The sequence below is a fragment of the Megalobrama amblycephala genome, linkage group LG24 (assembly GCF_018812025.1).
Source record: "Megalobrama amblycephala isolate DHTTF-2021 linkage group LG24, ASM1881202v1, whole genome shotgun sequence".
NCBI lineage: Eukaryota > Metazoa > Chordata > Actinopteri > Cypriniformes > Xenocyprididae > Megalobrama > Megalobrama amblycephala.
The window spans coordinates 1229960-1242161 of record NC_063067.1 but is presented as its reverse complement, the minus strand read 5'-3'; the positions used below and the strand labels follow the sequence as shown (position 1 = coordinate 1242161).

General features: G+C 37.2%; 1 protein-coding gene across 4 annotated transcripts in view; it reads left to right on the top strand.

Annotated features, from left to right (window-relative positions):
* Nucleotides 1-1786: 1786 nt before the first annotated feature.
* The window catches only part of LOC125260057 (alpha-2,8-sialyltransferase 8F-like), a 39656-nt gene continuing 29240 nt past the window's right edge, over nt 1787-12202 (top strand). Inside the window, exons 1-4 of one of the 4 annotated variants that reach the window (XM_048178196.1) lie at nt 1794-1942; nt 8199-8279; nt 8584-8670; nt 8988-9132. In XM_048178196.1, coding sequence (XP_048034153.1) covers nt 1836-1942; nt 8199-8279; nt 8584-8670; nt 8988-9132 — 420 coding nt within the window. In that variant the 5' untranslated portion in view covers nt 1794-1835. Of the gene's footprint in view, nt 1943-8198; nt 8280-8583; nt 8671-8987; nt 9133-12202 lie in introns of all 4 variants that reach the window. The other 3 variants (XM_048178194.1, XM_048178197.1, XM_048178195.1) reach the window with 3 other exon arrangements.

Genomic DNA, 12202 nt, shown 5'->3' with positions numbered 1-12202 from the left:
AAAAATTTTGGCAGGGAGTCAAAATTGGGCACAACACCTGTAACGCAACACGTGTTTATAGCCATTCACAACATATCCTTGTGGATAAACTAATAACTGCAAAAAAAAAAAAACAATTTAAATAAATAAATGTACGCATGTACAAACTTCCGGACGAACGTGCTCCCTCAGATGGACTAAAAGCTGCTGCATGACTGGATTTAATAGAGGAAACTGCAAAAACGCGAGTAAAACAAACGATTACACTAAAGGTTGGGCTCGAAAGTGTTATTATGACATTTCAAAGAAACCTAATCCATGGATATTGACATGCAGCCGTTTCCTGACATTTATATGTGCCTGACGCTGGGGAAACACATTAAGAAAATCTGCCTGTGAATATTTTATAACTACAATATAGGTAGGTCTAAAGAGTAATCATTTATATCAATGTTATATCATTCAGCACTAAAACTTGTATAGTTTTTGTCAGTGTTTATCTAAAAACACCCAATTATGCAGAATATAAGATGGTAAATTTAATTGATTAGTTGTTAACACAATATATAACAATATATAGGGTATGATTTTACCGCAAAATCCAACATTTTGACACAAAATGATAACTGCAAAACATGCTTCTCTGCTGGAGTCCAGCTGTTTCTGTGAACTGCAGTAATCCATTTGCTTCTTTTTTCTGTAGCTTTCAGCAGTCTGTGAAAATATACCTCAGATTTTGTGTCAAAGCTATTTGTACAGTCACAGTGTGTTTTTCGCGGCATTCACGCTGAAAACGAATGCTGCCGCTCAGTGGGCGTGACCACAGTCGTAACGGTCGACGGTGACGTCACATGCACACCCTCTATTGAAATAACTTGATTTTGCACACGAAATTTCACAGAGCAACTGTGAAAGGCCGGACCTTAACTCTCACTGAAACTTTTTCTGAGAACTTCTCCTCAGGCCGGCCACTATCACACAAGCAGATTTCACTGCGTGAAAACGTAAATACATTTATTGTTTAGGCGTGCAGAAATCATTAAGGTGCGCCTTACATCACAGTTGAAATTGATTTATTTATTTGCACGTGAGACCTTGATGAATATGAATGTAATATGGAATATAGTGGAATATTTTTTTGTACTCAGATCTAGAATATTTGAACACCTTTTTTAATTCCAATAGCCTGTATGTGCCTGTATTTAGTTTCCTTTTTGAGTTTCTTTTGGTGCAATAAACAATATTAAATGGGTTGCCTCCTTTCTTGTCAAAGATACCTCTGGGTATTTAAAGAAACCTTAAATGTATTTAAAAATTCTGCGCGCGGAAGAAGAGTTCGGGAAACCGTATTTTGTTGTTTCTGACGCGAACCCGTGTTTGCTGTAAACGTTCATATAACCTATCCACACATTTTTGAATTAGGAGTAAATATTGTGTTTGAACTGGATTACAAATTGTTCCTTGTTGTCTTCGCGTTTTTAGGGGTCCACACTTATCAACGCCACTTTTATTTTTGAGCACAAGTATGATACAATAATATATTTATATTTTCCCTCGAAAATTCTTGAAAATTAAAATTATAAATTCACATTAAAACCATTTTGTACAAACACAAAAAAGAATTGCATTTTCACTGACAAAATCGCACAACACAAATTACAAGTTAAAATCTTGAAAATTTTACAAGGTAAAAGTCAGAGAGTTTGAGAGGGGAGGAGTTGTGTGTGTGTGTGTGTGTGTGTGTGTGTGTGTGTGTGTGTGTGTGTCGCCTTTAACCTCTCAGTCTCACACTCACACACACACACACACACACACACATACACACATACATACGTGTACGTGTATGTGTCTCTCTGATGGCATTGGCGTCTCTCCACTGGATCTTCAGGCTGCTGGTGGTCCTGATCATCTTTCAGGGTGTGTGTGTGATGTTTTACTACACAACCAACACACACTCGTCCAGGTGAGCGCTTTTATCTCAATATTCATTCTGATTTAATAATCGCTATTTAAATTAAATCGGGCTCCATGTTGCTGAGTAGGGGTGAATTCAGGGTGATTGCACTCTTTTCCCAAGTAATTTCAATGGCAAAAAGTGTCCCAATCGCCCTGAATTCACCCTATAATAGCTAATAAAGTATATATAATATAATCTAATTGATGACATGCTTGCTGTTATTAAGTTGTTCAATTGTTCTGAGGAGTCTAAGAGAAATACGAGTGTATTCTTATTTAAATGTCATTGTTAGGTTGAAACGTCATTTTAATTTTAATCAGAATAAAAATGTTTTCGGATTTGTTATGCAGGACAGTAAAGTTGCTGAGGATAAGACTGAGATAAGATTGTTTAGTTTGTGCGCAGGTGTTTCACTCCCTGAATCTTTCGATTTACTGCTGTGAAAATTTGATGTTTAAACATTTGCTGTGTTTCTGTACAAATAATTCCACAAGTCTGACAATGTCCTAATTAAATCGAGTCAAATGTATTCACAATGTACATTGTTTTAGAGCAGCTTTACAGAAAATCATGATGTCGATGTTTATAATATCTTAATATTTTCGTTTCTTCTTTTTGTGACGATTAAAAATGAGATTCTTGTTTATTTTTGAAATCTTAGCACTAATTTATTTTGTGTTAGTTTTCAGGTGTAGTAAAGATTTGTTGGCACCACATGGAAGTTGCGATAGTTGAAAAAATGGGTGGCTTCACCATTTACAAGATGGTGCTGACTGACCCACCAAAGACTGTCCGATTAGAGACGAAACAAAGATGCAACTGGTTTTCTGGGAATAACCCATTTGTTGTCAGCACTCAACAGACTGGTTTGTGTTTTGGTTGAGGTTGTAGTGCAACCTGGATGTCTAGAGTATCAGTTTGCCATTTTTGACGTCTTTGAAGACCAGGGGTCTCATTTATAAAGCGTGCGTACGCACAAAACGGGGCTGGAAACGTGCGCACGCCAGTTCCCACGCAAAGGTTGTGATCTATAAAAATAAACTTGACGGGAGAATGTGCGCACCTTTAAGCAAACTTTGAGCCGTGCGTACGAACATTTTGGAGACAGAGCAGTTTGGCGACACTGATGGTGAGCTGAGGGATCATAAAAACAGTTCATGTCCACAATAACAGTTTAAATAAATAAAAGAATTATTTAAACTCGCGTGGAAACACGTTTTCATTTGATAAACATTTACATTAATATTACACTTCACCATTGCCGATAAGCACTGAAATTACATTACGCAGAAGTTAAACAAAAGTGATATGAATTCAGATAGTAGATGTGCTACTTTCGATCACTTTTCCAGTGACACGCTGCTTTAATGACAGCGAGGAGCGCTGGGAGCACAATAATTCCTCTTTAAACTAAACTGCAGATGGTATGACAAAATATTTTAGCGAGAACGATGATCAATGCACACTTAACTTCGATATTATGGAAGACACTGCTGGTCGAACGGTCCGTTGTCCAGTTTGAATAGGTCCAATAATAAGGTGTTGATGTCGTGTGAAGGATCTTCAAACAATTACCATTTGAAGGATATAATATGAGGAAAACGGTAAGATTTGCATGTTTTCTTTTTAAAATACTTTGTCAGTGACGCGCCGAGACAGACGACTGCAATAAATAAGTAGGCCGATCTGTTTCCACTAAAAATAGCCTATAAACTTCCTAAAAGATGTGTTCTATGGAAGCCAGTTTCCGCCACTAAAAAAAAAACCTCCACTAAAAAAAAAAAAAAAAAAAGCCACAAAAAAAAAGATGAATTGCGACTTTTTATCTCAGAATTCTGACTTTTTAACTCGCAATTGCGAGTTATAAAGTCAGAATTCTGAGATATAAAGTCGCAATTGCGAGATATAAAGTCAGAATTCTAAGATATAAACTCGCAATTGCTAGTTAAAAAGTCAGAATTCTGAGACAAAAAGTTGCAATTCATCTTTTTTTTGTGGCTTTTTTTTTTTTTTAGTTGGGTTTTTTTTTTTTTTTTTTTTTTTTTTTTTTGTGGCGGAAACGGGCTTCCATAGTGTTCACCTTATCAGCAAAACTGTATAAATATGATTTGAATTGTTTAAAACTATTAAAATACTATTTGGCCAGTGGAAATGAATGAATCAGCTCTATTCTAAAACCTTTATCTTAAGTATTTTATATAATTTTGTTTTTATCGATATTTTGCACTGTAAAAAATGACCGTGATTTTAACAGTAAAAGACTGTAAAAATGCTGCGGTGAAAAACTGTCAATTGGTTTACAGAAAGTTTCCATACTATATACGGTGAATAACTGTAATAGATCTAGCGGTACATTTAATGTAATTTTATGGTAAAATACTGTTAAATTCACAGTTTGGAAGTGAAAAATAACAATTCATTGTAAAATTTACAGTGAAAAACCGTAAATTGACATTCCCACAATTCCCTGCATGACACTTCACATTTGATATATTTTCATTGAAATAACTCTGTTTTTTCTTAGTTTTTCTCATTTTTTTTCTAATTAGTTATGTACATTAGGGTTTTATATTACATCTAATGTTGTTAAATTAATGTTTATTGCATTTTTAAAATTTCATGCATGTTACCATGATGGTGTTTAGTGTGTGTGTGAATGACACTGTGTGCACCTTCTATAGGTTAGTGCTGTCCTTCTCAGCTTGTGGAAAATCTGCTTGTGATGAACTTTGATTCATCATGTGACTCTTATCACCACTGTGTTTGGTGACTGTCAGTGTATTATAAAGGTACAAAACAGATAGTAGTACTTCATTAGGTTGGTAAATTAACATTATATCAGTTAATGAAATACGTTATTTTACCGTAAATTTAACAGATTTTTTTAACGTTGCTACTGTATTTTTTACGATAAAGTTCTGGCAACCACAGCTGCCATTTTTTTACCGTAAATTTTACTGGGATTTTTTTTACAGTGTATTTATTCTAAAACATAAAAAGGATATTGGATAATCTTTATCAATATAATGTGTGGCACAAATGGCATTTATAATCCATATCTAATATTTTCCATTGTCTTGTGCCTTTGATGGCGTGGTGTCACGTGGATGGGAATATGTATGGAAATGATATGCAGATGAGGTTATGCATAGTAAAACTAGGCGTCGTAATCTCCATATATGGTGATTTCGGGGAGGAGACACGGTGGAGATGCACGTACGCACAATCTTCCGCTGACTGGGATTCATAAAGGGATTTGTGCGCAGGTTCTGGCGTACGCATGGTTTTATAACTCTGATTTTTTTTGTGCGTACGCAAAATCTAGCTTTTGCGCATACGTACAATTTTAGGATGAAATCTCCGCAAAGTTTTATAAATGAGACCCCTGGGAGGTAGAATTTGAGGTAATGTCTCCAGAACTGGTCTGCAAGGATCTGGCTGTCGCCATAGATGTTGGATGACCAGCTCGGACTGGGGGTATACTGCCAGGGGAAGTGAAGCATCTGGCCGCCCCATTAGGAGACAATCTGGAGTAATGGGGTCAGGATCAGAAACATCGGATGAAGTATATCCCAGTGGTTTTGAGTTCAAGATTCCTTCAATCTCCACCAGCACAGTTTGAAGGACCTCAAAAATCACTGATTGAGTACCTAGAGTAACCATCAGCGCATTTTTCAAAGATCGAATTTTTCGCTCCCAGCAGCCTCCAAAGTGTGTTGAGTTGGGAGGGTTGAAATGGAATTCAATCTGCTGTTTAGCTAATTGTCTCTGCAGATGTGGGCAAGAGCTGTAATTTGTGCCCTGATCTGACAAGAGCTCATGAGGTTTCCCTCGCCTAGCCGTGAACCGTCTGAGGGCCATGAGGAAGGAGTGAGTATACTGCTCTGGTGGTGAGGCATTTGAATATTATTCCCCATTTTTTTCTCATTGCGCCTACCCGTTTTGATAGTATAGGGACCAAAACAGTCAATGCCAGTGGAGTAAAAGGCGGGCTTGAAAAGGCGTACTCTTGCCGATGGGAGGTCCGCCATTTTAGGTACCTTGGGTTTTTTCTCCATTTCTGGCACTGTGCACACTCTCGCTTGCAGACGCTTTATGGCCTCTCTTCCACGTACAACCCAGTATTTACAGCGGAGTTTGGCGAACACCTTCTCAGGACCGGGACTTCTAATATCCTTTTCTTATTACATTGTATTATGGTCTTGCTTATCTCTGGTTTAATATTTATGTTTCTTTTTATTGTTTTATTTGTTTATTTGTTTGATTTTAATGTACAGCACTTTGGTCACTCTTGTGGCTGATTTAAATATGCTCTAAAATAAAATGAACTTGAACTTGTCAGGTTCCAGGTAGGGACTATGTCGTAAGCGTCCACCGACTAAAATTCAGTCGACTGCTGCGGGCAAGCGGCTTACTCCTCAGTTGTTTTAAGTCTGACGGGAAGCATTCCTGCTGCGCTTGCTGCAAAACACTAATTACTGCCCTTCTGTACTCACTGGGTTTGGGCTTACCATCGGCCCTCCCTTGAAGAGCCGTGGACTTGATTAGCTCCTCCAGATTCTTAAACTGACTGTAATCAGAGGATGCGAAGCAGGCCAGAGTACTGGAACCAGTCTTATGAAGTTCGTTATTATCTACTTCCTCTGGACTGGGGCATTCAGGCCACAGATCGGGTGGATCTTTCAGGAAAAGTGGACCTTGGCACCAGCAGCTTCCAGGGCAGAGATCACAGAGACTCATTCCCGAGTGATGTCATCAGCTGGATTACTCGTGGAGGGTACATACCGCCACCTGTGTTGCTTTGTGAGATCCTGGATCTCTGCTACCCGAGTCCTGACAAATACTTTGAATCGGCTAGAGTCAGATTGTCGCCATGTGAGGACAGTGATTGAGTCAGTCCACAAAATTGTTTGCCGTATGGGCAGGGTCAATTCAGTTTTGAGTACTTTGGCAAGCTGAGCTCCTGTTAGTGCAGCACATAATTCCAATCGGGGAACAGATTGATGTTTTTTCTGTGTTACACGTGATCTTGCTGTCAGGAAAGTTACCTCAGTTTGCCTGCATTGATCCTCCTTTGAATTTTTAATGTTATTATAACCTAAAGATGCTTTGTGAAAGTTTGAAACAGAAAATAGTGGTTTTCATCTTGCCACTTTCTTGGTAAAGAAAACACATTTTTACTCAAATTAATCAAAAATGGATTTATAGTGTTTTGGAACCAAACTCTTCATTTGATACTCATTTTTCCAAAAAAAAAAAAAAAAACGACGATGGATAAACATTACTAACAATATAAAAGCTATTCTAACATTTATGTACATTACATATACATTACGTAGGCTAATAAAAATCAGTAAAGATTTCAAAGCAAAAGACACGTGATCGAAGCAAGCCGTTCATCCAATAATCACAATAAGTCTAGACTTTCGAATTATGTAAATTTTTACCATGAAATTTAAACAATTAATGTCATTTTGGCGATCTTTAATGTGTGGTGACAGATCGCTGTTGCGCCTCAGTTCTGTAAGTGAACCGATCGTCACTAATTGGCGCGAAATAAACATGAATCATCAGTTGAAAGATACAGAACAACTTTACTGAAATTAATCATGTCTCATGTAATCACTCAAATAGTGTTTCAACTGCAGAAAGACGTCAATAAAACAGCTTTAATTTACCTCAGAAAAGCCATTCAGTGACCATAAACTAATTAGCAAACTAGTGATATATCTTCAAACAATTCATCAAGAAACAATTTGGTTACATTCAACAAACATGATTACATACAGCTGCATTATTTGTAATAATTTCACAATTCGTACGTATTTTATGAGGTAGCTAATTTGTACGAATTCATACGATTTGTCTAAACCCCAGTGATGGGTAGGTTTAGGGGCGCGGGTTAGGGGTAGGCCATTCGGGCGAATTCATACGAATTTGGCAACTTACAATTTAGCCAAAAATTTATGAATTTGTATAAGTAAGGTCGTATGAATTATCCACCTCATAAAATACTTATGATTTAGCAAAAAATGTACAAATACGTATGTTTTTTGCTAAATCGTAAGTTGAATTTTGAGGTGGAGTTAGCCACCCTGCAAAAAATTTATGAATTGCCTTGAGACGGGTTGAATAATTAATGTGGAAGTTTGCATGTGATTCAAATACGTTCAACTGTTGAGGCTTTAGAAATTCACATATCAAACATGATAAAGTACGTTTTATAAGGTTAATTAGCGAAATCATGTTGTTTTTCTTTCAGAGATGGGATGACAGACACGCTACAGCAGCTGCACTGCGCAAAACTCAGACGCAAGTTTTCCGTCATCAAACCAGCCAAAAGGTGTGTGAGAATGAGGATCAGCCAGTGTTAGGTTATATTTCAGGACTGACCACGTACAGTAAGCGATTTCTGAAAAACACTGTTGATATTTGAAATCAACACCTAAGCAAATGATCCACTTTGCTTTTTCTCCTATTTTCTGAACCAGGACTATTGTACAAACACACTATTTTTTTTCAGCACACACACAGAACAGACATCTAATATTCAGAAAGTAATTTTAGGTGTTGATTTAAATTTTCAACAGCGTTTCTCAGAAATCACTTTCTGCACCGTTTAATTAATCTCTCTGTTTCCCTCTCAGTATAGTACTCAAGAGTTTCACGCAGGATCTTTCAGATTTCATGAACTGCCCGTACAAATCAAACAAAACTGAGCGTGAGCTAAACAGGTTTGTGTCTTTAATGTCTTTACATTCACGCTTATGTGTTGGACAGACACATTTTGTCCAAAGTGGCTTAACATTTCATTCAAGGTTTACATTTTTTTCTCGAGTTGATGAATTGCCTGGGGATTGTACTGATGGTCTTGGTGCAATAATCTGCTATTTGAGTGACAGCAGCATTTGAGCAAGTCCCATTGCCATGTGAAACCTCAGCAATTAGAAGAGATCTCATGAAATTCTCAAATATGATTTGTACTGACTGTGTGTTTGTGATGTTACATGTCAGATCCTCAAACTCTTCTCTCTCTCTCTGTTCATGACAGAGTCAGGCTGCAGTTTTGTTGTAACGCCACAGGATCATTCATCCTCACCAAGCGCAACACAGCCGTCAATCAAACCATCGAATATGAAACAAGCACAACAAAAACATACAAGATGACTGCAGCACTTCACAGTATGCTGCCCGAGGTGTGTGTGGCTCTGGGAAACCCTACGTTATGAGGACAAAATGTATCCACAAAGATGGCAATATCCGAAATCCTTGTCCTTTTGGGGACATTCTTGGTCAACAGCTTATAAATCATGTTTTTATAAAAATGTACAAATGAAGACTTCAGATGCAAAAGCCTCTAAGTGCCATCTGAAATTTTCTTCTAAAAATTAGCTTTATCATCAAGCTCGTATGTCTAGGTTCAGTAATTTCACTTTAATGGCAATTAATAGGTCCTTTTCATTGCCATTAAAGTGAAATAACTGAACGTAAACACACGCGCTTGATAAAAATGCTCACTTTAGAAGAAAATTTCAGATGGCACTTAGAGGCTTTTGCATCTGAAATCTTCAAATGTAGAAAGTTTTCTGTGATGGGTAGATTTAGGGTTAAGGGAGAGAATATACAGTTTGTACAGTATAAAAATCATCATGTCAATGGAATGTCCTCATAATGATAGAAATACGTGTGTGTGTGTGTGTGTGTGTGTGTGTGTGTGTGTGTGTGTGTGTGTGTGTGTGTGCAGGACATCCCCTGGTCCGGTCGGCGTCTGGGTCGGTGTGCTGTGGTCGGCAGCGGTGGGATTTTGAAAAACAGCAGCTGTGGACGTGAGATTGACAGCACAGACTTTGTCATACGGTAAACACATCCCATCATTCCTTGCTCCCCACAACAATGTACTCAATCAAAGTGATTTATATGGACCAGAAATCGGGTGGAAAAATCCCACAAGCGCATGTTGGAGGAACCTGAGCTACATCTACAGACCAGGGTAGGGTTGCACCAGCCGTTCGTAAGTTCTTACTTAAACTGGAACGTAAAGTCCAAACTAGAGGCTTAATAACTACTAGCTAGTTTATAACTAACTCTGTAGTTTATTCGGTTGCACCATTTGTTCTTAAGGCAGAACGCTAGTAGGTCTTAAGCTCTCCGTAAAGTAATGCGTTGTCGCATAGAATGACGTCTATTTTTCTTAACCCAATCACAAGCCTTCTAATAGGTAAACAGGAAATAGTCTGAACAGCGCGTAATTTCAAACTCATTCTTGACTGGCCTAAACTGAAAGTTAAAAAAAACGTTAAAGCAAACTTTTTCGAACTCAAAACATTACACTTTTAATTGAAAATATCTATCCCACACATGGAGGAGAAAAGAAACAGGAAGAAAAATTTGAAGAAATTCTTATTTTAATTGATGGATACAAAGAAAACAAAACAGTCCTTGAAAGCAAATTAAACTCATCTGTCACAAAAAAAAAAAAAGGTGAGATTTGGCAGGATATAACAAACAAAATAAATGCAAAAGGCTGTGAGCAGAGGGAGATAAAGGAAGTTAGGAAGAAGTGGAGCGACCTTAAGACACAAGCAATCGAGGATTTTCCTCGCACAAAACATGTGCCCACTGGAGGTGGTCTGAGACCTGGGCCTAGCCCATATTCAACCGTTATCCTGGAAATAATTGGCGACAACTCACCCACCGTCTGCGGAATCACTGGAGTTGAAAGTGGAAGTGAAGCCACAGACGACATTGCTCAAAGTATTCATAGTTTCTTATTATTTTATTCTTATAATGTTTCCTAAAAATACATATTGTGCCAGTCATATGAGCAAATATGAAAGCCACGGAACGGGGAAAAAATCTGTATTTTCTGACTCACAGTTGTGACAGAAAAGAGTCAACATTTTTTATATTATTATTATTATTATTATTATTATTATTATTATACACTTCATACTTTAAAGCAAAGTGAATTAGGACACAATTCTGTAAAATTACAAAAGCAAGTTCTTGTTTATTCATCGGCAGGTGTTGCATCAAGTCAGCCAACTCGCGACAGAAACTTGCGCTGATAACATTGTAGCGCCAGCATCAGCGGGAGATCTGCCTGTCCTTCGTACAGACCGTCCAGACAGCACACAAGACAAAGAACCACTAGTCGAAAATACAAAGAAAAGGAAACGTCCAAATGAGCAGGATGAAGACATAAACTATAGCCGCTGTAAGCTTATCAAACTAGAATGTGCCAAAGTTGAAGAGGAGATCTTGAAAATAAAAAGTGAACGGAAAAAGATAGAACTCGAAAATGTGAAACTAAACCTAGAAATCATTAAATTACAAGAGGAGTTAAAGCCTCTTGGCTACTCCTTCAACATCGTTGAAATGTAGTCATATTGATAGTTTAATTGCCAATTGTTTAAGGCTAATGGTTAAAGTGTAATTGTTAAGACATATAGGCTACTGTTCATTATTAGTATATTTAATAACTTGTTTGCACAACAACATTTATGTTTTAGTATTTATTATTCTTGTAATTGTATTGTTATTGAATATGTGTGTGCAGACACCATGAAATAAATTTGACAAGAAGAAATATTTTACAATAAATATATTTTCGGATATGTCATTGAATTCACAACTGAGAGATATTAGATTACAAATTGTGTTGATGAAGAATGAGGTGAGATGAGTCATATCTACAATAAATGGAGGTTTAATTAAAAATAGTCTATGAAAATAATACAGCTTAAAAAAAGATTAGTTATTGTAAATAATTTGTGTATGGACTTAATATTTACGATATATAAAAAGGACAATTATGTGTTATAGTGTAGTTTAAGTGAAATGATTCTGTGTGATGAAACGCCTGACAGTTACACCCTCTTGCACTTCTGGGTCTTGAAGTTGTCTGCAGTGCTCTTCCGGGACCTCGTCAATCTCTTCATCTCCCAGATCATCAGCTGGCATTTTCCACAGCATGGCCAAATTATGCAATACAATGCATGCTCCTATCACCTTTGCTGCTCTCTCTGGCTCCATTGCAATTCCTAACGAGCACATTTGGAGTGTATTCAAAACTTGTACTTTATCTGAAATATTAGCCAGTCTAAACTGATAAAATAATCAAACAAATTAAAATCTGCTGTCGCATACCCCTATGAAGACATGACCACCTCCTTTTTAATACACCTATACTTCTTTCCACTGTTACTCGTGTTTTGGTATGTGCAGAATTGAATTTTTCCTCTGCCTGTGTGGAAGGGTTTAAGT